At 36.6% G+C, this 27,185-nt stretch overlaps 2 protein-coding genes across 2 annotated transcripts; both read right to left on the reverse strand.

Annotated features, from left to right (window-relative positions):
• Positions 1-1,698: 1,698 nt before the first annotated feature.
• On the reverse strand, positions 1,699-13,030 carry LOC146388760 (adhesion G protein-coupled receptor E3-like). The gene is made up of 23 exons (XM_084926256.1): positions 12,959-13,030; positions 12,589-12,627; positions 12,123-12,482; positions 8,624-8,755; positions 8,230-8,376; positions 8,021-8,146; positions 7,657-7,800; positions 6,873-7,034; positions 6,587-6,736; positions 6,455-6,492; positions 6,196-6,276; positions 6,013-6,042; positions 5,756-5,918; positions 5,557-5,670; positions 5,286-5,458; positions 5,029-5,205; positions 4,331-4,534; positions 3,996-4,237; positions 3,821-3,887; positions 3,396-3,487; positions 2,983-3,142; positions 2,643-2,699; positions 1,699-2,548 (listed from the first exon to the last, which is right to left on the reverse strand). The coding sequence occupies exons 1-23, from the start codon at positions 12,984-12,986 to the stop codon at positions 2,471-2,473; spliced, it is 2,964 nt and encodes a 987-aa protein (XP_084782382.1). The 5' UTR covers positions 12,987-13,030; the 3' UTR covers positions 1,699-2,470.
• A 1,517-nt stretch (positions 13,031-14,547) lies between these two features.
• On the reverse strand, positions 14,548-26,334 carry LOC146388761 (adhesion G protein-coupled receptor E1-like). Its single transcript, XM_084924856.1, has 21 exons — positions 26,241-26,334; positions 24,647-24,778; positions 23,052-23,198; positions 22,852-22,977; positions 22,523-22,666; positions 22,200-22,349; positions 21,944-22,090; positions 21,818-21,864; positions 21,501-21,575; positions 21,347-21,376; positions 21,086-21,248; positions 20,886-20,999; positions 20,619-20,791; positions 19,308-19,493; positions 18,363-18,566; positions 18,027-18,268; positions 17,858-17,924; positions 17,664-17,755; positions 16,467-16,626; positions 14,771-14,836; positions 14,548-14,604 (listed from the first exon to the last, which is right to left on the reverse strand). The coding sequence occupies exons 1-21, from the start codon at positions 26,332-26,334 to the stop codon at positions 14,548-14,550; spliced, it is 2,616 nt and encodes an 871-aa protein (XP_084780982.1).
• Positions 26,335-27,185: the final 851 nt, after the last annotated feature.

Raw genomic sequence — 27,185 nt, forward strand, 5'->3', positions numbered from 1 at the left:
TATTACATTAATTCAGTGTTTATCACATAGAAATGTTTATGCAGAGGGAAGAGGGGTTTAGAGTGTGAATGCGGGCCGTGTCATCAGTGGCCTCGTGCCTGGACAGAGATGAGGGCAGCATCACTAGATTCAAATGGGATCCAATCAGCAGTCAAGCAGACAGAACGCAGAGTTCCAGCTGATCCTGACTGACGCTATGCATCATTAAACAGGAATCAGAAACAGGCATTTGAATGCATAAATTTTCAATGATATAGTCAAACAAGCATGCAAACAACATCACGCCAACAATTTTGAATATCAGCAGGCAAAATAAATATTTTTTTCTCTACGCATATTCACGTTGCGCCCCAAATATGATGCTCATTCAACCACCTTGTATGTCTGTGTAATATATGTGGATAGTTTAAATTGACAAATCATACACAAAAGGCCTGAAACCTAAACACTAAACTTGGCATACAAGGGAATTAGCACAGCTCACCTTCCGTTTCCCTGCTGTAACGCTACTACTGCACTGTTTATTTTCCAGTATTAGTACAATGCAGGTTAATACTCAATACCAGCAGACATATCTGCACGTGTACACACACAAACAGATAGATAGTAACTTGGTAACAGATGGTAACATCTAGTGGCAGTTGACAAAACTGCATCACTCAGTGTGTCACATGCTCAGTATGTAGCTTTCAGTAACTGATACAGTCCATTGAAGACTTTACAGAAAACACTGGTAGCAGCAGTGTTATTAACTGTTAACCCCTTCATATCAAACACCACCAATCTGTTTATGGTTAGTGTTAAGTTAGCAGCCATTACTTTATTTAAGAGAATTAAGCTATGTAAGGTAGACTTTCAAAATATCATCACCACTACTTTGCTTTGACTAACAGATGGTGTCAGAATGGCACAGATACTTGGTTTTTTTCTGCTTTATCTTTATTTATATTAATAATATCATTATCATATAACATGGACTCCTAGACATATCATCATTTTATTTTTATACCATTTTAATTAGACGCTTCAGAATGAAATGTTGGATTTCATGTTACACATATGATTTAAATTAAACAATGTCTTCTTGGTCGGAGTCAGGAAGCACAAAAGCTGCAATCTCATAATGTGGTTGAACACTGCAGCCTTCAGGAAGACATTTGTATTGCATATGCATTACAGTAAACTTGATGATATCTGTATACTGTAAAAGTTTTAGTCTACAAGTGCAGGTTATAATCAGATATTAGATGTCCTGGGAACCCAGATTATCCAAGAGTGAATCCCGAGTGTTGTAATTTACCACAAAAAGTAAGGTATGTTGTTGTAAATCTCCAATGCAAGGAATATCATCAGCACTTTATTTTTTCCAATTATGATAAAAGGCAAACAGCAACGAATGCAATCATCTACAATAAATGTGAATCCCAAATAAATAACTGACGATCTGGGTAACATGGCCCTAATGTTACAAATTAATGGTTATTCTCCCTAAAGAAAGGAAGCACTAATGATGAACCAAGGATGTGATACCTTATCTATCCTAAGGAAACTGAAGGGTAGTAAAAGTTACTTTCTTTCAGGGTTTTGTTACATGCATGTTCTGATAAATGACAGACAATACAGCAAACCATATTAAACACGATTTATCCCTGCACTCCTTTAATTTCTTTTTTTTTATTTCTTAATTCAAGTTTAATAGTTTGTTTCTGTCCTGTGAGTGATTTTTCTGAAATAGTGTGCAAGCTAAATGCTGATGTAAATCACAAAGTATGCTTGGCTTTGTACATCCCTCGAATTTGTCTTGTAAAGTTTAAGCTACGTCAAAGTGTCTCATATGCCACGTAAATAAAATGCAAATAACACAAGAAAGAATAAACTGAGAAGCACACGTTTTTATTTGTAGGAGGTTTTGTTTTTTCAAGCCTGACTCTCTGAGGGTGTGAGTAGCAAGATGTTTGCGAAAGCTCCCAGACCCAAGCAAATTAGGTACAGAGATGGTCTGTTTAGTCAGTGAGTTAGTCAGTGAGTGAGAAAATCAGTATGGCTGTCAGACTTATGGTATTCTACTGCTACGTTAGCTACATTTCAAATTTATACAGCATAATAATAATAACAGGCCTAACTGATGGTGTTAACATGACATATACTGTTGTAATATAGCACAGCTAGTACAGTAACATACAGCTAATAAAACTTAAACACACCTAGAAATAATTGCTTGTGAAAGAGCATTACTTTAGCAGTCACTGCATTCAGGTTTAATTAAAAATATATGTTTCTTTAGCAGTTAAAATAGCACGCTAGGGCCCTAAAAGACACAATGATACAGATCAATATGCTAAGCTTATAAGCTAATATGCTATGCTACCGTTAACTTTCTAGACACAATAAAATGGAATTAAGAAAAAGCACGGATAATAACTCGATACATATAGCGTTGTCTGTTTTAGCGTTGCTCACTTCATTAGGATTAGTGGTCCTTCTTCCCTTCATTGTTTTGGTTCTCAGGCTTGTCGAAATCTTCGGTGACCGAACCCACATCTTTTTCCTGAAATACATTGATTTGTTAGAAACAGCTGGGCTAAGAGCTGCACTGACTGAGATTAAAAGTGACAGGACTCGATGTTTTTCTCAAGACTTACCTCAGCCGCATCTTTTCCAATAGAGCATGTCAGCCATTTAATGTATTCCTCTCGCACCTGGTAAAGACAGTTTCAGTACAGTATAATAGTTTAGCTCCATACTGAAGAGTCCATGTAAAGCTTTACAACCATAATCATTGTTACTCTGTGAACATTGTACTTCTTAAAATTTTGTAAAACACAGTAAAGGAGAAACCAGCAAAGATCATTTTTTTAGCGAATAACCACAAACTTACTTTATGCTCCCTTCATTGTGTTACTATTGGCCTAGTGTGAGCATTTAAATGAGAGGTTGTGAAAGAGCAAAATGTAATAAGAGCATAGCCAAGCTAAGGTCTACCTCCTTGTTTAGCAGACAGTGTACGATGTACAGGAATGTGCCCTGCTGGGAGTTGAGGATGATGAAGAGGACCTGGAAGAAAAGGTTTGACTGGTACAGGCCCAGAATCCATGTACAGCCCAGTATGACAAACTGTGCCACGATTTTGAAAATAATCAACCTGAAAAACAAAGAGCACAATATATTTTTTAACATTATTTGTGTTTACACTCAGCTGAGTCGAGAAAAGCTGTCCTTATTTTCTGTGTTTCATCTTATTTCAGCTCATTTATCCAAAGCCATCCTTCACCTTAACATTACAATGAGTTCCACTATAAAGACATGTACGTAAGTCACAAATTGTGCATTAGCACTTACATGCAGGTGCCACTTTCATTGTCACCTTAGTGAAAACAGTACATGAATGTTCAAACCTGGTGTCTTTGGATTGAGAAACATCACTCTTCATGTTGGCCAAAGTGGGTCTCAGACTCCAGAGAGTAGCAAGGAACAATAACCAGTTGATCTTTGAAAAATAAACAAACAGCAATATTTGCTAGGTGTACAAAGTAAAAAGAAGCCTGCCACAGACTTGATAACACAGACTTTTAATTATAGATTATTGCTTCAGTTCCATTACAATTAGTTGTCAATCCAACTTGGCACGGCAGTGCTTTAAATATAATGTTATACCCAATCCTGCATTTCATGGGCCAAATACAAACCATTTGTCCAACAGAAGTTAAATGTCCAAGGCCTAACATGACAGCTAACTACAGTCATGTCTCTAAATAAATGACATATACACATGAGGATTTTAAACACTCAATATACAGTTGCAAATACTCAATGTACTCACTGCTAGGACAGCAATAATAGGTCCCGTTAAAGCCCAGTTGAAATGTCGCTTTGTAGAGAGAAAGCAACTGCAAAAGAATCACGTAAACAAGTAAATAAATAATAAATCAAGCAAACCTGTTCTAGAAAAATATTGATCACATGGGAAAATGGGAAAATAATTATGTGTTACGCACACATTTGAGGAGGTAACACCATATCCATCAGAGTAAATTAGTGCAGAAACACCCACTATTACAAATGGAACACCATAGCCAACAAGGTAGAGAATTGGCCTGGGGAGGCCATCGCGTCGGATGACTTGCACCTTGGAGAGCCTCCGTACCAATAAGTGGAGCTGTAGTGCCTCCAGCAACATCCACACAAAACTGGCAACAATTAAGAAGTGGAGAAGGCCTGCCATGACAGTGCAGGCCAGCTGTAGAGACAGATAAATACATCTAAGCTTTATGGAAAATTGGAACACAATAGAGAATCTTTTGATAATTCTTGCAGTTTAGCCACATTGTACCTTATTATCAGTGTATTTGTCATTCCACAACAAGAGCAGTTGTGAAAAAAACAGGTTGAGGCAGAGGTGGAGACGGGCGGTGTTGTTAATTTTGGGATTCCAGCTGCACAGAAGGAAGGTAAAGATGGCCAAAGCCAAGAAGAATAGTCCAATAATCACACATATCCGGTTCAGCCACTCTAAAAAAGGATTTGATGGTGTAGGCTGAAAATGAGACATATGTAGATTGTGATTAAAATGACCTTACAGCATATTTTTCTTAGTATGCAAGTAACTATTCAGGTCCCTTCACAGTTGGCTTTGGGACAAACCGCTGACAACCCTTTAGCTCCCAGACACATAGATTTACTAGACCACAAGTACTTCTGGAAAGAATGTTATAAACTGGCTAAATCAACCTGTACCAAGCATTTATACACTAGCTAAGGAGACTGTTTGTGGCCAAGGGAGGTTCCACAAAGTACCGTATTCAATTTCTAAAATTTTTATAACAGTTTTTGGGTTTACAAGAATTTTTCTCTACGTATTGCCATTCTGAGTCACTCAGTGTTTGCTAATAGAAAAAAAAGAGTTATTTTATCAAATTAAATTACTTCTACAACACAATGAAGTGAAGAAAAGACAAAGTCTGTGCATCCACCACTCAAAATCAAATTAATAATAAGTTCATCAAAAAAGAAGAAGAAAAAATTATATACCTCCCCAATCTGCATGATCAGGGCGAATGTAGAAAGGTGAGAACAGCTGCAGATTGTATAGTTTTCATTAGAGAATGCAACCCAGCAGCCTTCCTCTGACCAGCTCATAGACTTTCCTTCTACAGTTTCTGTGGTTTTCCAGTAAACACAACTGACTGTTCCTGTTTCTGGTACTTCCTGAAAAAGCAAAGAAGAAACATTAAAAGTCTGTATCCCTCTGCATTAATAGATGTAGAGTTGAGATTCTGCAGCTGTACCTTCCTATGGTAGATAGTAAAGTTGACAGGCTCTGTGAGGTTAGTGTTATTAACTGGTATTATGGCTGTGATAACATCCGAACACATATCTGTCTTTTTCTCTGTTTGGAAATACTGATGACTGAGAAGACTCTCCATCCCATTCAGTGTCATAAAAGCAGCTGTTGCAGATCCTGGGAGTTTTCGCATCACAAAAGAAATTGAAAACCATTCCTTAAATAAAAACAGTTTGGATTTGTCAGTATATTTAATTTTTTAAATACTCTCTCACCATTGTTAGCATGAGCTATAGCCTGCAAGTTGAAGTCCATGGTATTTCCATTAGCAGAGAGGGAGGTATTCCAGTTATCCTTACTCCCTGGACCAATGGCCAGCAGGCTCAGATCTTACAAATAGATAACAATCAGTCAATTCATACCAACAGTAATTTTAAATACAGTCAAGCTACAAAATATTAGAATTTAACTTACCCACTGTCGAAGAGTGCACTTCCTTTTTGGTTTGGTTTTCGGTATGTGGAGTCATTGCAACAACGATATGCTCTGAAAGGTCAAGAATTGCGTTGCCCGTCGCCTGATCTCCTTCACTACTCACCTTGCTTTGTGTGGCTCGTGGTCCAACACCGGACACGACCTGCAAAAATGTAAATCATTTTAATCAGTGAAACACGTAAATGTAAATACAGACATGGAATATGGTATGTTTTCTTTGGCTGGACATTAAGTACCATAGATGCAGCAAAGCTGTTGGCTACCGTCTGCAAACACATTATGAAGAAAAGAGAGAAAGGCGTTAGATAAAATGTACTGTGGTTTACTCAGTACATCACATAACATATTATTTTTAGTTACAAATGTCTGAACAAACAAAGCACACTCTGGCTTACAAGCATCACTTTTGAACTACATACCGCTTCTGGTATGAAGGCACCTGTATTGTTTTTCAGGTCATCTTGCATATTGCTGATGAACGATATTTCTTTTGTCAGACCCTGCATTCAATGTGCAGTATTAGTATTCATTTATTACAAAGCACTGTCTGGTAATTATCATGGTTTAATTTCCTGTTGCTTTATTTGAATGGAGCTAAACATCGGTTGAAACATTGTTATGCATTGGTGACAAAAAAATAAGGCACCTTTAAAAGGTAAATATTTCGATGGGTCTCACCTCTTTGACTGGAACTTTATTTAGAGCATCTTCAACGCCTGTCAGTAAATTAAAAATGTGAACATCAAATGCTCCCTCAAACCAAATAAATAACCTTAAAACAATTCAAAATTACGGTTGAAACTGACTCACTTTGACAATATGTGACATTCAATATCCAGGCAACGATTCCAGTTGTGGGGAACAATCCATCGGGGCAGGAACAGTAAAAGGTACCCGGTACATTAGTGCACACAGTCATTTTACCACATATACCGGGTGTCTCAGTGCATTCGTCAATATCTGCAGTATAGAGAGCACACACACACACACACACACACATGCAAGGCAATCTGTTTTTATTGATCATTTGATCAAACTGCTGCATTTAATCATATTTGAGCTGCTATATGTCAAAACACCAAACAAGAGCACAAACCTCTGCATGGGTTATCATAGCTGGCTATGAAGGCTGGGTTGTTAATCCGATAACCAGGGATACAGGTGCACAAGTAAGATCCAATTGTATTTGAGCAGTTACAATCTGGTCCGCAGATGTCTATACATGTACTACACACTGGTAGGATACACTCATTAATATCTGTTGAAGTACATGAATTAAAAAAAATATGTTATCAACAAAAGAAGCCATATATTCTTTTCTGAGAAACAAGAATTACATCAGCGGATGCCTGGACGCGTTTCTATGACAACAATAAACACATATTTGGAGGAATCTTGGCTAGTCTGTCCGATTAGGTAATAATGGAAAGGAGGCTATTCTGTTAGTTTCAAATCTAACGAGAACAGGTTGTGCAGCTAAATTGTGCTAGCAATGCCAAATCTGGACAGTATGTTTTCATGTTTTATCCACCGATAATAGATTAAATTTAATCTTTGCATAGTTTCCACATTTTGTGACAATGTGTTTCGTCTTTCCTTTTTAAAAAAAGTCTGTATGATTTTAGCCAAGCCATGACATTGCCAGTGCTTCATTGAACACTTTGATAATTCATCATTAATTCATCCTTCTGACACTAAAACAGCAATGACCCTGTGATTTAATGTATTTTGTCAGCCTAGGCCTTTCTTTACTCAGTATAACAATCTTGTGACATTGTAGTGGTCACATAAATACTTGAAATAGCAGAGAAACTCAGAGACAGAGAGAGAGAGAGCAAACACAAGTGACTTCAAATGTAAATAAATCAATTTTCACATACCAATACAGACGTTGGTCTCACTGGGTTGCTTAGTTTTATCCATTGGTTCAAAACCCACCTTACAGCTACAGGAGTAATTTCCAGGCAGGTTTTGGCAGATAGAATATGGACCACATATCGTTGAGTTGTAACACTCATCAATATCTGAAGTTAGAAAGTTACAGCTAGTTAGTTAATTATTTGTTGATTCTTATCACACTGCATTTTAAAGTTGTAAAAGTACAAAACACCCTTTCACAGAAACTCATACAACTCTTAATATACTATGCATACAAATATTCTGTAGTCACACTCAGTAATTAACAGTAATATGAACAGTCCAATGAAGTTCACTTGATAGAATATTGTAACGTGCAATACAGACCTTGGCAAATAGGGGACATCCTATAATCAGCCCTAAAGCCTTCAGAGCAGTTGCACACAAAACTTCCTATGGTGTTGTAGCAGGTCCCGTATGGCCCACAGACACCACTAAGACATTCATCAATATCTACACAAAGAACAATTAAAAAGTGAATATAAAACAAACTAAACAGGATTATTTCTGTGTTTGTTTGTTTGTTTGATTTGTACCTTCACAGCCAGGGGCCAGTTTACTTCTTAGTATTGGCTTTGGTAGTTGAAATCCTTCCCAACATTTACAACTGTATGACCCAACTGTATTGTAACAGTTGGTATTATGACCACAAATTCCTTTAGTCCTTGTGCACTCATCGATATCTGGTAAGATGATATACAATCAGCAAATTGCAAACTTTAAAAACATATTAGTCCAGATGATGCACTTGCTTCTGAGTGTCTGTTTATAAATAACAGCTTTTACAATTACTGGTGTAAACATTATAGGTCTAGATTACTGTAACGATCTTGAAAATTATGTATTTTCATATTGATCATAATATAAAAATATATAAATATTGCTGTTTTGAAAATAACATCTTGTTTTTAATGTACTATAATTTCTTACCAATACAGCCATATGATGTTGAAGTAGGCAGGTAGTCTGGAGGCATTTCATATCCATCATTGCAAATGCATCCCCCATCTGCTGTGCAATTACCCAATGGTCCACAAGACGTTGCAGTACACTTACTATGATCTAAATAGATATAAAATCATGGTACATGTTCATATTATGAATAACATAATATTCCCAATAAATAATGTATTGTTTATTTTATATATTAGGATAAATAATAATATTATATATATTATTTATATTAAGAAAAAATTCATGAATGCAGCATGCATTGCTCATAAAAATTAATGAGTATGATATAGTAACAGACATGTTACTTGCTTGTGCGAAGCACAAAACAGTTCATAGCTGGCAAGTTGTTTCACATCTTTACTAGTTTTCAAAATACTGCGGCCTAATCAAATTCTTTTTAAGAATGCAAATGATGTTTTTCCCCATACAGCACCAATACAAACACCTACATCAAAGAATACGTTTGTTTTAATCTAATATTTGATTTTTGTGTTCTATTCTGTCTAACTTGTTTGTTTTTTTTATTGTTATTTTAGTATTATATTTGTTTAAAAAAAAATATTGTGTAACTGCGTCTCAGTGGAAAGATGCATATTACTTTGTCAATGTAGTTTACTCCCAGACTCTTTTAGGTTATATCCATCACAAAATATTTTTTGTGAGTGAAGAAATTCATCAACACAAGGCATACACTCACAAGACAAAGATAATAAGTAATTGAATCAGTATTTGAAAATGCTTAAATGTTTTTGGATCATCAAACAAGTTAATAAAAGTTATTTTAACACAGATTAATAAAATATAATATTCTGAAATGATCAGTTAATTTATTAAGAGAAAAAAGTAATCCACACCTACCTGGCCCTATTTGAAGCATTTCCTCCCTTTATTAAGTCATGAATTCACAGGTATTAACAGTTAACCGGATCTTTTGTAAAAGCTAAGTTCAGTTCCATTAGCCATGCCCGGATCCAATTACTGCCAAAACTCTTGAACCGTAAAATCACTTGTCTTACAAAGTGAAATGGGCTAAAAACTCTCTAAAAGCTACACATCATGCAGCTAAGAAACAATGTAATTGACATGTATCAGTCTGGAAAGGTTTACAAAGACATTTCTAAGACTTTGGAACTTAAGTGACAGCCATTATCTAGAAACCTTCCCTGGAAAAATCCAGGGTGCCAAAATTACTCCAAGAGAGCATCAACAGCTCATCATGGGGTTCACAAGTGAAAACACAACAACATCTAAAGACCTGCACAACACACTTGTTTCAGTTAAGGTCCCAGTCATGATCCAACAATAAGAATGAGACTGAGCAAAAATGTGAGAGTTTCAAAGAGAAAAACCACTGCTGAGCAAAACAGAAAGGCTGGTCTTACATTTGTTAAAAACATTTTTGATTAACCTTCGAAGTCTTTGAGGAAATATTCTGTTGACTGATGAGACAAATGTTGAACGTTTTGTAAGGTTTGAGGCTTATTCTAGCATAAAACTAACACAGAATTCAGAAAATGTGATCCTAGTTTGAGTCAAATACGGTGGTGGTAGTGTGGTGGTCCGGGGCTGCTTTGCAGCTTCAGGGTGGCTTGCTGTAATTAATAAAACCATGAATTGTGCTCTAGACCAAAAAGTTTGAAGGAGAACATATGACCATCATTTTGTGCTGCTATCTCACTTGAGTTGCAGCAGGACAATAATCCAAAAAACACCACCAAAATCACCTCTGAATGGCTCAAAACATACCAAAACTAATGGAGTGAGCGAATCGAAGTCCAGAATCAGACTGAGATGCTTTTGGTGACCTAAACAGGTTTTAGCTGAAAACCATCTACAGTGTAGCTGAATTAAAACTTGCAGTTCTTGCTGCCAAAGGGGGCAAAACCAGTTATTACATTTAGGAGGCATTGGCTTTTTTACACACGGCCATGCTGGTTTCGACAGCATTTTTTTGTAATTCAAATCATCAGTTAAAGACATATTTTTATATACTCAGGTTAAGAGCTGACTGGGAAAAACAAGTAGACCTATCAAAACACTACAGAAATATTTTATTTAAAGTCAATAATATCATATTGAACTTTTTTCCGTATATAATTAATTACTAAAATAATGAAATCATAATAATATAATCAATAATGAATTGTATTGTTTAAATATTTCATACATATTTTTTGAAATGTGATTTTCACTGTCTATCTAAAATTACAATTTTCTATTTAAATAACTTAATTTTCAAATTAAAATCAACAGCACTTACATAAATTAAATGAAAGAAGTCCACATGAGCTAGTTTGATATCTTCAGGTGATAAATTTGGAAGTAGTCTCACATCATTTGAAAGAATACAGTTTTCTTACCCAGAAAAAGGCGCAGTTTATTATGACACATGAAGTTTGCAAATCTGCAAGATCATTTCTGAAATTTGCACGTGTACACATCATCCTATAATGTCTTTTAAACTGTGTTTGGCACGCACAGAAAATAATGCAAATTCAATGTCATCCTACCAGAACATGCATCAGTTATCAGTGTCAGCTTCCTCCAGGACGTGTTACAGTTTGTTTGTTTTTTGAAATAAAAACAGCAAGACATTTCTATTAGTTTAAGTATAGAAAATTTGTTGTTACAATATTTTATATTAAATTAAAACATCTTCACAAAGTAATTAACTGGTTAATTTACTATTTAAATTCTTCTCCAACAAAAAATACTACTACATTTCATATAACATAAGTTCACATAGGTTTCACATTTCAAAGATAGTTTCAAAAAATCTTGAGCATGTCTTGAATGATACAGCTCATATTTACATTATCTAGTATAGCATAAAGGTTTTATATGTCTACACATTTTACATTGAATGTGCAACACATAAACAAAACATAGTCTCAGTCATTAAACACTGTAAACTTTGCCAGTGTTCTCGTGGAGAGGCTGTAACGTTTTAATAAAATTGTTGTATGATTTTAGAGCTCAGTAAGGTGACTGTTACTGTTACTCAAAAAAAAAAACTATTATATTAGATGATACTTTTCTTAGTGGTAATGCACTACATTACTTGATTACTAACTGAAGAAAATCTTTTCTTTTTAACACACCAGGTCAAAATGTTATTATGTTAATGCTTTTCAGATGCATTTTGGGCTTATATTATTATTATTATTATTATTATTATTATTATTATTATTATTATTATTATTATTATAAAGACAATTTCCATTATTTTCCTATCAAATGCACTAATGGCAGTTCTGGTATTACATAAAGTTTAAAAATGTTTCTTAATTGTCCAAATGAGAATTGATGTTTTGAAACTTTTATTTCGTATTTTGTGTATTTTGTAAGTAACGTTTGCTTGTAAGATGTTGCCTGTAAAATACAAATTTAAACACATCATGTACATTTCACACAATTCTTTAAACCAATAAAACTTCAAATTAAAATTATACACACAAAAAATGTCTCTACTCACAAGTTACATATGCCATGTCGGGAGCTGGGAGGGGATCCTCTGGTTTATACACATAGAATTCTCCTGGACAGAGGGCCACGCTCACTAAAAAACTCTTTCCATTACACCCTTTTGCAGTCCCATTTGTCGGATACAGAGACAAATTAGTTGGTAAGGGAAATGGTATAAAAATGGGGATAAGTGTAGCATCAGTTTGGACTGTTACACAGGATGTAACAACTGTGTCTCCACCGATCCCCGTAAAGCGCAACCATTTGCCAAGAAAATCTGTATCATTTTGGGAATAACCAGTAAAAGGGGTAGATGCAAAGGCTCGGTTCCGCCATGGTTCATTTATCTCAGTGTATCTATCACAAGAACCTGCAAATAACAAGCAAGCATTGGTATCATAGTAGTTATTTTACACGTTTTTGGAGGATTTGCTGTGGGTTTTTTAGTTAATGCTGTAGCAGAAAATCTTACATACCAGGAGGAAAATCACAAGAGACAGGTATGATAAACAAACCTATCAAAGGGAAAAATACTGGTGAATGAACTAGTTTTCATTGCTTTAAAAGGTGATTTTCAACAGCTAAAACCAAAAACTAAAACTTTTGCGATTAAAGTATTGTAAACATTGACTGAAATTTACACATATCTTTGTGAAATGCTACCTAAAGTCATAGTAACTGTTTATAATTTACCATTATTTGATTAGAAATATGTGTCTTTGAATCCAGAATCTAAACTAAAAATTTGTTCCATCTTAATAATCTAGTTTTCTCATTAAAATTAGCACTGACATCAATTTAATACCTTTTAAATTATAAATTATTTTCTCTGTCAAATTCACTTACCCAGAAAAAGTGACAAGACACAGTCCATAGTGACAAGTCAAGTCAAGTCTCCAGATCTGTTCTGAATGTTCACATTGTAAAACAACACCCTGTCAACAACACCCAAATATTGCTTTTAAAAGCATTATGTGAATGCAAAAAGCAATGCAAATTCACCAACTTGTGTTGACTATGTTAAGGACCTAGGAAAGATACACACACTGTTGACTGCAGGATTTTTATGTTATGTCTTTTTCATGTTTGTGAAAAAGTGTTTTCAGGTTTGTGAAGCATTTATTCTTTTCTTTAGTTCCTTTCTCAGATCTCAAAGACAATGAACACAGTTATACTTAAAATTCCCAAAACTAATCCTGTAAAATCTGCACCAAATCAATTTAGAGACTAAGGACTTTTAAAGCACACTTCAAAATTGATCAAATAGCTATTTTATTTGTGAAATTAAAAAATAGGGGCTGTCCTGCTTGTCCTACTTTTTTTTTCTGTAGGCCATCTCGTATTTCTGATCTATTGAATATTTGTCCTTTCACACACAAAAAAAAAACATTTCAAGCTTTCAGTCAAAACCTGCATCAGAGCTCACTCCTACTTCGAAACGAACCGTTTCAGTGTTTTGTGCATGCTAATTCATATGTACACGATCAGTGCCTGCATTTTCTTTACATTACCAACTACTCCTCCTTCAGCCTGCCCTCCACCAGTGCCCTACTGTGTGCTCTCATCAAGCTGCAGTAATCATGGCACCTGCATGAAAAATGTAGCCATACTGTGCTTCACGGGGGCTGTATTTCAGGCCTGTAAAAAGGGCAAGACTCCTTCCTTTCCTCGTGCCAAAAAGGCACCCATGAGTAAAACTTATTATGGGACACTGATAATTAGTGACCAACTTTCTTCCTCCTAAATTCTAAATTAAAGTAAATAATGTATTTACTTTAAAGTCATTTAAACGGTGACAAAAAAAAACAGAACTTTGGATGTCAGGTGACTTTATTGAGTCAAATTAAGCAGTATGTAAATCCCACAACCAACCACTTTAATAGCATTAACAGCAGTTTATTGCGTCTTGTAAAACTGTGCATTACAAGCCACTTGTACAATAGTTGACTCCAACCACTGAATCAATCATTGGTCAATTGCTGATCAATCGTCATTAAGCAACTTTAAATAAGCAAAACTAAAACTTAAATAAGCAAATGTTTGCTTAACAACTAGATTTATTAAAGAAAAAATGCTGTCCAAACCCTCCTGACCCTGTGTGGAAAAAGTTATTGTCCTCTAGCCCTAATAACTGGTTGTGAAACCCAAGATCTGATGTATGATTTGGGCGCACCGGCCATAACCTTTTCAAACTAAAGTTGAACATTTGGGAGAAACACTTGGGACATTTAATCAGCAAGTAGTAGTTTAAAACACTTTCTAAATAAGGAAAAGCGCAAGTATTACATAAAATGCACTAATTTTTCATGACAGAACGAACTTATAAGGTTGATTCACAGTACAAATTCAAATATTTGACAAGAAAGTAAACAGTTGCCAGCAGAAAAGTATATAAATCTTCCATTTGCATCTTTCCCTTCACTTATTCATCAACATCAGCCTCTGTGCTCTTGAGGGATGTCCAAGTCCTCGGACGCTGATGGTGCATTTTTCTGTCAAAAAGTAGTGCAGATACTTTAGAAAAACTAAAAAAATTGTTACAAAGGGTTTAAATTTATTACAAGCAAAGCAACACTTTATGCAGTCACATTTACAACACAGGTTAGCTTTTAAATTTAAAAAGTCTTATTGGTCAAGTGACTGCTATGCAAAACTTACCACTGAGCCGCCTTCTCTGGTCTTGTTGAAAGAACAGGTCAGCCATTTGACATACTCATCTCTAATCTAGAATATGAAATAAATGCACATTTTGAAAAATAAATGAAGTAACTCTCACTATAAAACTCATAAAAAATACTACCAATATGTTTTAACTAGAGATGATGTTAAATCACAGAGCAGGTCATTATTAAACAGGTGTTTAATGTGGTGCATTCCCTATAGATAGATCCATAAAGCCACAGAGCCATTGCTAGTGGGGCAGAGATTAGCTTTTATTTGATTGATTGATTGATTGATTGATTGGTAATTTATTTCAACATGTGAACAATATACAAGTACATTTAAAAAAGAAAATAAGAGAGAAAAAAAATACTATACAAATTACATACAAAAAAACATTCTGATTAATTTACATGTTGAAAGGGAGTGGGAAGAAGTATACACTTATTTAATCCCACCCCTTTGCCATAAATTATCAGTTAATATTTAGTCAGCTTCCTTACTGATATAATTTGTAATAAAAATAGTGAACAGATTTATGATATACTATATATACTATAATATCACATCATGAGTTTTTTGTTTGTTTGTTTGTTTTTAAATAGAGACATTCACTTAATTTAAATATTTTCCTTTTCTTTATAGTTCGAGAAGATCATATTTTTATAACTCTTTTTGAACAGTTTTATGTTTGGACATTGCTTTAATTCCATATTCAGACTATTCCATAGTTTCACTCCATGAACAGAAACACAAAAGCCTTTTCTTGTAGTACGTACCTTCATTGTTTTGAAGTTACAAAAACCCCTTAAATTATAACTTCCTTCTTTCAAAAAAAACATACTCTGAATATTACCTGGCAGTTCTTTATTTTTTGCTTTGAATAGAATTTGTGCTGTTTGGAATTTCACTATATCATCAATTTTCAATATTTCAGACTGCAAAAATAGTGAGTTTGTATGTTCCCTATAACCTGCATTGTGGATGATTCGAATTGCTTTTTTTTGAAGAGTAAAAAGTGAATGTAATGTGGTTTTATAGTTATTGCCCCAGACCTCTGCACAATAGCTTAAGTATGGTGAAACCAGTGAACAGTATAGAATATGAAGTGATGTTCTGTCGAATACCTGTTTTGCCTTGTTTAGTACTGCAATGCTTCGTGATACTTTGGAATGAATATATCTTACGTGAGCTCTCCAGTTAAGTTTTTCATCTATAGTTTAATTACATTTTAACTTAATTTTTTTTTCTCTTATAAAGAATACATCTATTCGCTTCCGCTTATCCTTTTCAGGGTCGCGGGGTGCGCTGGAGACTATCCCAGCTGTCGTAGGGCGAGAGGCAGGGTACACCCTGGACAGGTCGCAGGCTGTCGCAGGGCTAACACAAAGAGACAGACAACCATTCACACTCACATTCACTCCCGCATTCACACCTATGGGCAATTTAGATTACTCAATTAACCTATTCCCACTAAGTGCATGTCTTTGGATGGTGGGAGGAAGTACCCGGAGAGAACCCACACAAACAGGGGTAGAACATGCAAACTCCACACAGAAAGACCCCAGCCTGATGGTAGAATTGAACTCAGGACCTTCTTGCTGTGCAGCATTCTTATAAAGAATGAATTATAAAAAGTTTGACATACAGTATGTAAGAAAAATGTTAAGAAACACTGGTATAACGAGTCTACCTCCTTGTTGAGGACACAGTGGACAATGTAGAGAAAAGTACCCTGCTGGGAGTTCAGAACTATAAAAGCAACCTGAAAGAACAGGTTTGTCTGGTACAGGCCAAGAATCCAGGTACAGCCAAGTATAACAAACTGGGCCAATATCTTGAACAAAATCAACCTGCAAACAGAACAACAGAAGGTTTTTACAGTTCTTTACAAAACATTGGAGCAGGATGTTAAATAAAAAAACATCAGTATGCTAAATGAATTCATTTCTCTACTGTAACTGCACTTATAGTCAAACAGGAAGACATATTTAGTCTCTAGAGATGAACTGATTGTCTGGCAAGGGAAAGGTATCTCCCGATTCCAGTCTTCTCTGGTCCAGAAGGGGGACTGGCTGGTCGGCGTCTTGCGCATACATTTCATGAGCAAATTGTTACAAACTACTATTTCTACACACTCACAGTGCACAAATAAAAAACGATTTGCTTGCACATGGAAACGCATGCAAATAGTTGTGCGCACACTCACAGGCGCATGCCAACAAGTTGTCAGCATGGAAACTCCCCACCACGAGTGAAGACACAAAGTTCGCCAAAGTAAACAACCACAGAAAATGTTTGTTATGACGAACCTGATCAAACACTTAATTCTGTACTTTTTAAAAATTAGCCAACAAATGAAAAGTGAGTCAAGCTAAACTATTCAGAGCTCAGAACCAACCACAAGTAAGAGAGTCAGGCAAGAGCTGTGAAAGGAAAATTACAGACAGGTGAGAAAAAAGGGAAAAGGGTTGATGTCCTCTCATCTGGGGAATTCATAAGTATACGGGAAAATGATGCAAGTGTCTGATATAAAGGTGGGTATACAGCAGCTCATTTCTATTCAATTATTAACATGCTTGAAAGAGAAAATCCTGTAACTTACTCAGTTTGGAGCAAAAGTTTATTTATCTATTTATTTATTTTATTTTTTTTATTATGCAAATAATATTTTGCATTGAAAAAAGTAGATTTTTCTTTCTATATAATGTCAATTGTAGTTGAAATAGGAAAAAATCTGTGTTGTCATTTAGCAAATAATCAGAATCAGAATGGAAATCGCAATTAGTCTGGAGTCTCTACTGAGTGACATTTTTTTTTAAAAGCTGCACAAAAATCTTAATGATTACTCAGAATTTGAACTTGCTTTTTAAATAAACCTCAAACTTACTTTGTATCTTTGGACTGAGAGATATCACTTTTTATGTTAGCCAAGGTGGGCCGCAGACTCCATAAAGTTGCACCAAACAGGCAGCAATTCATCTGATAAAATAATCAGATTTATAATTTAATTTTGAGACAAATTATCATTTTAAGAAAAAAAATGTAATGTGTAATACAGTTCTAACACAAAAATAGACACACAGCAAGGATCGCTATCACTGGCCCTGTTAAAGCCCATTTGAAGTTTCGTTTTTCTGACAGCCAGCATCTGCAATTCAAACGCACATCAGAGACCATTATCCAGTCTTGTACATTTAGTAATAAAAGGATTTAATGCATAAATCGGTGCATTGCACTGTGTCTGACTTACACATTAGCCTCAGTACGTCCATATCCACCAGAATACATCAGTGCAGAAACACCGACAATCACAAATGGAACACCATAGCCAATCAGATAGAGAAGAGGCCTGGGGAGGCCATCTCTTTGAATGACTTTCACCTGGGAGAGCTTCCGTACTAACAAGTGGAGCTGTAGTGCCTCCAGCAACATCCACACAAAACTGGCAACAATAAAGAAGTGGAGAAGCCCTGCCATGACAGTGCAGGCCAGCTGTAGAGACAGATAAATACGTTTAAGCTTTATGGACAATGGGAACACAATAAAGAAATCCTTTAATAATTCTTGTAGTTTAGCCACATTGTACCTTATTATCAGTGTATTTGTCATTCCACAACAAGAGCAGTTGTGAAAAAAACAGGTTGAGGCAGAGGTGGAGACGGGCTGTGTTGTTAATTTTGGGATTCCAGCTGCACAGAAGGAAGGTAAAGGTGGCCAAAGCCAAGAAGAATAGTCCAATAATCACACATATCCGGTTCAGCCACTCTAAGAAGTCATTCTGTGGCACAGGCTGAAAATGAGATACATGGATACTGATGAAAATGGATGTAAATTTGGCTATAACTGTGCTTGACTTATTGGCTTATTGAAATGCTTTAAAGCTGACAAATGTCTAAGATCCAGGTGATCCATTTCAGACTTATTCCAAGTTAAAGATTTTTTAAGAGCAATTTTTGTTGAGATATCATCTGAATTTCAGGAGCGGGACCACTCCTCCTTCACGCCCCCTCTGGCCTCAGGCTATAAAAGCCCCCCTTCTCCAATACCTGCTGTTCTCATTTTCATGCCCCCCCTCCTTTTTTCTTTCCTCTCTTCTCCTGTCCTCTCCTCTCTTCCTTTCCTCCCTTTATTTATCGTTAGTACAGTGGGTTCTGCCCGGCCCGAGAGCCATTGCCAGACCCCTTCAAGGCCTTCCCCAAACTGCAGCACTAATCACACTCCTTCATCCCTCATTGCTCATCGTTACCAAGGGAGTGGTCCCTGCTAGTGTCTCTTTCTAATTCTGCATATGCCAAGAAGTGTGGGATAAACTGTCTAAAACTGGGTACGTAAAGTGTACTATACTTGTTGACAAAGCAGTTTGACAGAATACCGAATTAAAGTTCTACAGAAATTTTCACTGATTACAAAAAAAAAATTTCTTCCACTTAAAATGTAAAAAGGGATTTAACCGCTTATATACACTGCATGTTTCCATTTGTCAAATTGTAAGTAATAAGACTTCAACCTTACCAACATGTAACTGACATACCTCCCCAATCTGCATTATGAGAGCAAAGGTAGAAAGGTGTGAGCAGCTACAAACAGTGTAGTTTTTGTGAGAGTATGCAACCCAGCAACCCTCTTCTGACCAACGCATCGTCTCTCCATTTTGTCCACCTTCGGCTTCTCCGGCTTCCCAGTACACACAAGTGACCATTCCATTTTCTGGTACTTCCTAAAAAAAAATAAAATAAGCAAAGGCAAGAATAAAAAGTCTGATTCTTTTTCAATACATTCAGTGGTGTGAAAAGTGTTTGCCCCCTTCCTGATTTCCTGGTGTCTTGCATATTAAACACAAATGTTAATATTGGACAAAGAGAGAAAGACATCATACCATGATCTAAAGAAACAACGGAGAAACAAAGTCACTGATAGCTATGAGTCTGGAAAGCTTCCTGGCTTCCTCCTGGAGTGACTGGGCTACCAAAATTACTCCAAGAGCTCATTCACAACTCATCCAGGACGTCACAAAAGAACCCAGAACAACATTAAAGAACTGCAAGCTTCACAAGTCTCAGTTAAGGTCAGAGTTCATGCTTCAAGAATAAGAAAGAGACTCAGCAAAAATGTCATCCACAGAAGAGTTCAAGAAGTAAAACAGTTCTGACCAAAAGGCTCATCTCACCTTTGCCAAAAGCCCATTTTGATGATCTTGAAGACTTTTTGGAAAATATTTTGTGTACTAATGAGATTTGAGTTCCATTACATCTGGGGTTGTTGTGGTGCCTTAGGATCTGAAAAACCATGAATTCTGCTGTTTACCAAAATATCCTGAAGGAGAATATCGTCCATCTGTTCAAGACCTCACTCTGAGGCACGCTGATGATGATTCAAAATTATCCAAAACACATCAGCAAGTCCACCTCCAGCTTAAGAAAAACTAAATTAAGACTTTGGAGTGGCCAAGTCAAATTCCTGACCTTAATCTGATTGAGACGCTGTCGATCAAAAACCCTGTGGCTGAATTAAAACAATTCTGCAAAGACGAGTGGTCCAAAATTCCTCCACGGAGCTGTAAAAGACTCATTGCCACGTATTGCAACACTTGACTACAGTTGTTGCTGTTAAGGGTGACCCAGCCAGTTATTAGGGTTAGAGGGCAATTACTTTTTTTTTCCTTAATGACAAACACCTACACTTAGACACTGCATTTTGAGTTTACTTGCATTATCTTTGTCTATTATTTATATTTGTTTGATGATCTGAAACATTTAAGTGACAAACATACTAAAAATCCAGGAAAACAGGAAGGGGGCAAACACTTTCACAACACTCTATATGTACAATCTTGATGCTACACCTTGTGTTGAATTGTAAAGTTGACAGGCTCTGTCAGGTTGGTGGTGTTTATGCCTGGTATTATGGCAGTTAAAACATCTGAGTACATCTCTGTCATATTCTTGGTTTTGAAGTATTGATGACTGAGAATGCTGTCCATCCCATCTAGCGTCAGAAAGGCGGCTGATATAGAACCTGGAAGTGGTCACATCACAAAAAATCCCAACAGCAACAAACACATTCATCTTGATGCACCTGTGTCAGTCAACATTTAAAAAAAAGCTCTTACCATTGTTGGCCCTAGCTAGATCCTCCAAGTTGATTTTCATTTCATATTCCTTGGCAGAGAGGGATGAACTCTTGCTATCATGGCTCAATGAACCAATGGCCACTAGACTCAAATCTTGAACACAGATATGCATTCATTATGTTTGTATTTACTAAGAACTCAAATTTGACCTATTAGCGTAAAGTTGAGCTTGGTCTTACCCACTGTTGAAGTGTGCACTTCCTTTTTTATTTTCGTCTCAGTCGACGGAGTCATTGCAACAACGAGCTGCTCTGAGAGGCCAAGAATAACACTACCAGTCTCCCCGTCTCCTTCACTGCTCACCTTGCTTGTGCTGGTAAGTGTTCCAACACCTGAAACCATCTACAGAAGACTTGAGTTATTGTAATGAACAAATAAACAAGCAAATGAAATGAATGAACTGGAAATATAAAGCTATGACTCTGTTTGCTTTTCAGTACCATAGATGTAGAAAAGCAGTTTGCAACTGTCTGCAAAGATGTCAAGAACGGAGAAAATTGTGTTAGATAAAAAATAACTGCCGTGTTTTCTGTGCATCACGTTACATCCTATTTGTTGTGTAGCATTTACAAGTTAAAGTTTTTAACTACGTACCACATCTGGTAAAAGGACACCTGTATTGTTCTTCAGGTCTTCACCCAAGTTTTCAAGGAAAGCTCTCTCTTTTGTCTTATCCTGAAATTAATGTTTGGGTTTAGTTTATATTTGCTACACGATGGCATCTTTAAAAAACGGGGATTTAAGTTTTGTATAACTGTCTAATTACAGTCGAATGTTTTACTGTGAAAAAGTGATCTTTATCAAAGAACTAACTTACTTACAATCAAAATCATGAAACATAACGGGTTATTAATGAACTTTGTTATGCGTTAAAAAGTTAGCCAGTTAGCCTCTAAAACATAAAGCACCACGAGTCTTACCTTATGGGGTTTGATTTCATCTAGAATGTCTTCAAGGCCTGTCAGTAAATTAAAAAAATACATTTAAATTCTAAACACTTGAAAATGTAAAATGTCTTTGAAGTCAGCTTTGCTCACTTTTACAAAAAGTGATGCCCGCCTTCCAAATTACACCAGTTGATGGGTAGAATCCATCAGGGCAGGAACAATAGAAGGTGCCTGGTGCATTAGTACACACAGTTTGGTTACCACACAGTCCAGGGGTTTCACTGCACTCATCTATATCTAAAGCGGTGAGAGAAACACAAGGGGCTGTTTTTCTTGCTTGTTTGTTTTTTGGAAATTATATATTTATTTGCTTTTGGAAACAAAAGAGCATAGGAATAGCACATACCATTGCATGGGTTAGCAATGCTGGCTATAACATGTGGATTGTCCACTCGATAACCAGTAAGGCAGGTACAGTTGTAAGATCCAATTGAATTTGTGCAGTTACAGTTTGCTCCACAGATGTTCAACACATGGTCAGCACACTCATCAATATCTGTAAAACACATTTAATCAAATTCAAGCTGCAGGTCAAAAAATACTACGGCAGGTTGTGAGACTGAACCTGTTTCTTTTGTATATATTCTGCATTTTTTCATATTAAACTGCAGTCTCTTTGCCTATATCTACAGTTTTCAGCTAATGCCTTTGTAAATATGTCGTAAATACCAGTGCATATGTTGGTCTTGCTGGGTTCTTTGGATTGATCAGTTGGTGCGTAACCTGGTATACACCCACAGGTATAAGCTCCAGGTGTGTTTGTGCAGATAGAATCAGGGCCACAGATAGATGAGGTTAGACACTCATCATTATCTGAAAAGAAGACAGTTAATGTAAACAAATTCAATTTATGTTCTTTGTGTACTGAAAATTACACTTAATATGCTTTTCTAATTGTGTTAATCACTCAAAGAACTTTATGCTACAAGCTATATTCGCTCAAACACACAAAAGGATTTTCCTACCAAACACATGACATAAATAATAATAATACAGACCTTGGCAAACAGGGGTTGCATCTGATTGAATGTGAAAGCCTTCATTGCAGTTGCACACATAACTTCCAATTGTATTGGTGCAGGACCCATATTGCCCGCAGATATTGGCAAGACATTCATCAATATCTAAACATACCACAGTTACCAAGTTAAAATCTGCATTAAAAATAGATTTTGTTATTTTGTGTTTTTATTGGTACCTGTGCATCCATTGGACGTTCCAGGTGGCAGTGTTGGATCTGTTACACTGAAACCATTCAAACAGATGCATATATATGACCCAACGGTGTTCTTACAATTTGAGTTAGGACCACAAATCCCTGTAGTCCTCTGGCACTCATCAATATCTGACAAAAAGAATAATAACAAACCAGCTGCAAACTTTAACAGTATTGACATTTAGTGAAGTTTATTTTCTTTTGTTTTTAGTTATTTATTATTACTTTAGTTTGTTTGTGAAGTTTATTTATAACAAACATTAGTGTAAATCTTTGTATTATTATCATTCAGCATGGTCCCTATCTCCAAGAGAGAGGCCAGCCATCCTTTGGAGAAGGCTCATTTCTGCCACTTGTATCCACATTCTCAATTTTGTGGTCTCTACCCAGAGCTCTTTGATCAGCTTGATGGCCCCCCTTACCTACGGTGTCCTGGTAATGCTGTGAAAGTTCTGCCAGAGGTGGGAGTTGAAGATCTCTTTGATAGTGGCCTCTCCCAGACTTTCCCAGAGCACCCTAAATATGCATTTACGCGTACCAGGTCTGTCCAGTATTCTCCTCGACCACCTAACCCAACTCAAGACCAGGTGGTGATCAGTGAAAGGCTCGGTCTCTTTATCCGAGTGCTCAGAACATACGGCTGCAGATCCAATGATACAATTACAAAATTGACCATCGACCTGTGACCTGGGGTGTTCTTTGTGCCATGTGCACTTATGGACATCCTTATGTTCTAACATGGTGTTCGTTATGGACAAACAGTGGTAGGCACAAAAGTCCAATAACAAAACACCACTCAGGTTTAGATCAGGCATGCGGTTCAGGCCCTTCCAGGTCTCACTGTCATTGCCCATGTGAGCATTGAATTATAAGACCATTTGCAAACAATTTGAAGGCTGTTTGAAGGACGTTTGGGAGAACAGCAAAGTCAAGGATTTAAATATGTTTTCCATCCAAGTCTATGCCTATGGATGTCTCATCTATAAAAGATGGAGATAAGGATATGACAACATATCCTCAGCCGAATCCTCATTAACCTTTCCAAATACTATAGGACATATTTTATTGACCCTAATCCAGGGGATGATGTTACAAGAAAGATTAGTCTCTGCTGTTTGCAAATGCAATCTCACACTGTCAACTTTGTTACTAAAGAAGTTAGTTTGCTTCATCGCATGGCATGCTGGTAAACTGACCAGCACATTCCACACATTTTTGAGAATTTCAAATATTCCTACCTGTGATCCCACTTAAAGTCTTAAAAAGAATGAGTAAAGGAATAAATCTTTATTATGTAATATTCTCTTTTTTTTCCTCATAATTTAAAATGTTAACCTTTTTTTTCCCAACTTAGGGTAGAAAGTTTTATCTATAAAGGGACTCTGATTTGTGAGTAGCAGCTTTTGCATTGTCCTTTTGAAAGATCAAATGATTTTTTTAACCTGGTAAGGCCCAGATCATTTTTTAGGCATAAGACATCAGGATCAAAAGATGATGCACTTTGTTTTACACATTATTTTCATAAGAATAAACAAGAAATATAGAATAGTTACTTATTTTTAATTTCACGTACTTACCAACACAACCAAATGAAGCCGGAGTAGGAAGGTGGCTTTGGGGGATTTTATAACCATCCTCACAATTGCAGCCTCCATCTGGCATACACTTGGCCAATGGTCCACAAGAGTCTGGCTTACAGTCATAATGATCTAAATACATATACAATTGTGAAACACAATCATAACATAAATGACTATCAACAAAAAAACATTTCAATTTAGCGAGTTTTGCCTTTGAAATTAGGGTTTAGATATTTAGTGACATAGTTTTACAGTCGTAAAAGGTTAAAAAAACATAAGAGTTTAACTGAACACCATCATATTTTAGAGTATTAGAGTGTGTGTGTGTGTGGGGGGGGGGGGGGGTGGGGGGGGGGAGGGGTGATTTAATCACTTCAGTTTTTTTGCCTCACTTGTTTGATCACACCAATGTGCACTCCTCTCTCCTAGTCTGCAAGTCATGTGACCAGCCAACTGAGCCTAGGCCTGGAGACCATGCCAGTTAAAGTACTTTCAGCACTGCAGATAACTAACTTCAACAATTTAGAATTGATATTGATTGATTGATAATACTTTATTTATCCTGAGGGAAATTGTTTCACAGGCTGCCAGATGATCCGGCGCCATCATGAGCACCCCTTCTGACCATACATAGAATACACAAGCAAAACATTGGGAAGAAAGATCAGAGAGGTCAAGAGTTAGCCCATATAAACAGCAGCCTGGTCCTGGTACGGTGTTGGACAGGTCCGCCTGTCTACTTCGGGTGGGAGTAAGCATTCGGAGGCATTGGGAGGGGGGAGGGAGTGTTCAACTTGAGAGCGAGAGTCCTTTCACCCGGTCAAGCAAAAGTCAACATTCCTCCACCTGACATAGGTGACCTTAAGGGATAGGAGCAGACAGTCATAATACAGTCCTTTTATCAGGGAGAATTGTTGTTCTGGCCAGTCTTGGCCTTGGATAGCTGCATGAAGGACATGGTTGTTTGGGTTCGAACGAACAACTGCATTCCAGTTTCACAGTTGGTCTAAATGTCCATCACTGGTCATCAAGTCTCTCAATTCCAGATCTTGGGGAAGCCATGAGCTTCCCCAAGATCTTATCAATATTGTGTTCAATAAACACAGTCTGAGTACTCACAGCTTGCCCATCGTCAGTCATGTTGGCTAGCCTTGTGGGGTTTTGAACAGCTGTAATCGCTTTCTTTGTTCTTCAATAAGCCAGGTCCGAGCCAGCTCCAAACAGCGAGAACTCTGTTATCATTGTTCCACATCTTGTTCAATGCCCCCCATTGAGAGTGTCGCCAGGCACACGACACAACTGACCATCAAGCAGTGTCAATTTCATTAAGGGACTAGTTGATCAAATCCAGAACAAGACTGAGAGACTCTCTGAGGGTTAGAGTTAGACAAGACTAGAAAAGAACAGAAGCCAAGCAGGGAAAGATAAGGGAGGGAGAGGGGAAAAAGATGCATCCACCTCTACCAAGAGAAGAATGAATGAATGAATGAATGATTTCTGAATATTTGAAAAAGGGATTCAAGCTAAGATTTCTATTTTAGCAGTAAAAATGAACAGAAGCATGGTAACAAGAATTATTTCCACTACTCACAGGTCGCATATCCTTGCTGGTAATATGGGTAACTCATTGGTTGATACACGTAGAATCCTCCAGGACAGAGAGCTATATTCACTACAGCGGACATGTCAGTACACCAAGAATAGAAGCCATATGCAGTTACTGTTGTTGGTGTCGGAGACTCAGTGGTTGGATAAGGTGATGAAATAAAAAAAGCACCATATGTGCCACCACAATAATGGGGTACACAATTAATAATAACTCTGTCTCCACCAATCCCTGTAAAGCGCCACCATTTGTTAAGAAGCTGCTGGTCATTGACAAGAGTGGCACCAAAATAAGTAGCGTCAAATCCCCGATTGCGCCACGACTGAGTTATATTGGTGTATCCATCACAAGAACCTGCACAATGCAAATCAAATATGTACAATAATTATCACACATAATTTATCACTTTATGGTGATTTTAAATCACATATATTGGCTATTTATTTGTTCATACCAGGAGGAAACGCAGTAATAACAGGTATCACAAGCAAACCTGAAACAAAGAAGATAAGAAGTTATAGAAATGTTTAATTAATCTTAAAAATTACTGTTAAATTGTTATACTATTGAAAAGTAATCATTCACGTTACCATCTCTATAATGTCACATACCAACTTCATTTTTACACTTGAATCAAACTGAGGAATGCCTCCAAGACTGTATATTTTTTCTTTTTTAGTAGAATACATTAAGGAACATGACAAAGGATATATTAATGTAGTGCACACGGCATGGAAAAATGTGCTGTGTTTGCAAGTTTAAGTATGCTCTCCAGGTGACAAAATAAATGCTAATCAAAACAGTCATAAAAATAACTACAACAATCCTCATCCACCTATATGGACTGAGTCTTATATAGTGCTTTTCTACTCTACCTGACAACTTAAAGCACTTTATACAACTTGCCTCATTTGCACATTCACACCTATT

Source organism: Perissodus microlepis, chromosome 4 (assembly GCF_051167445.1).
Source record: "Perissodus microlepis isolate ML-2025 ecotype Zambia chromosome 4, ASM5116744v1, whole genome shotgun sequence".
Taxonomy (NCBI): Eukaryota; Metazoa; Chordata; class Actinopteri; order Cichliformes; family Cichlidae; genus Perissodus; species Perissodus microlepis.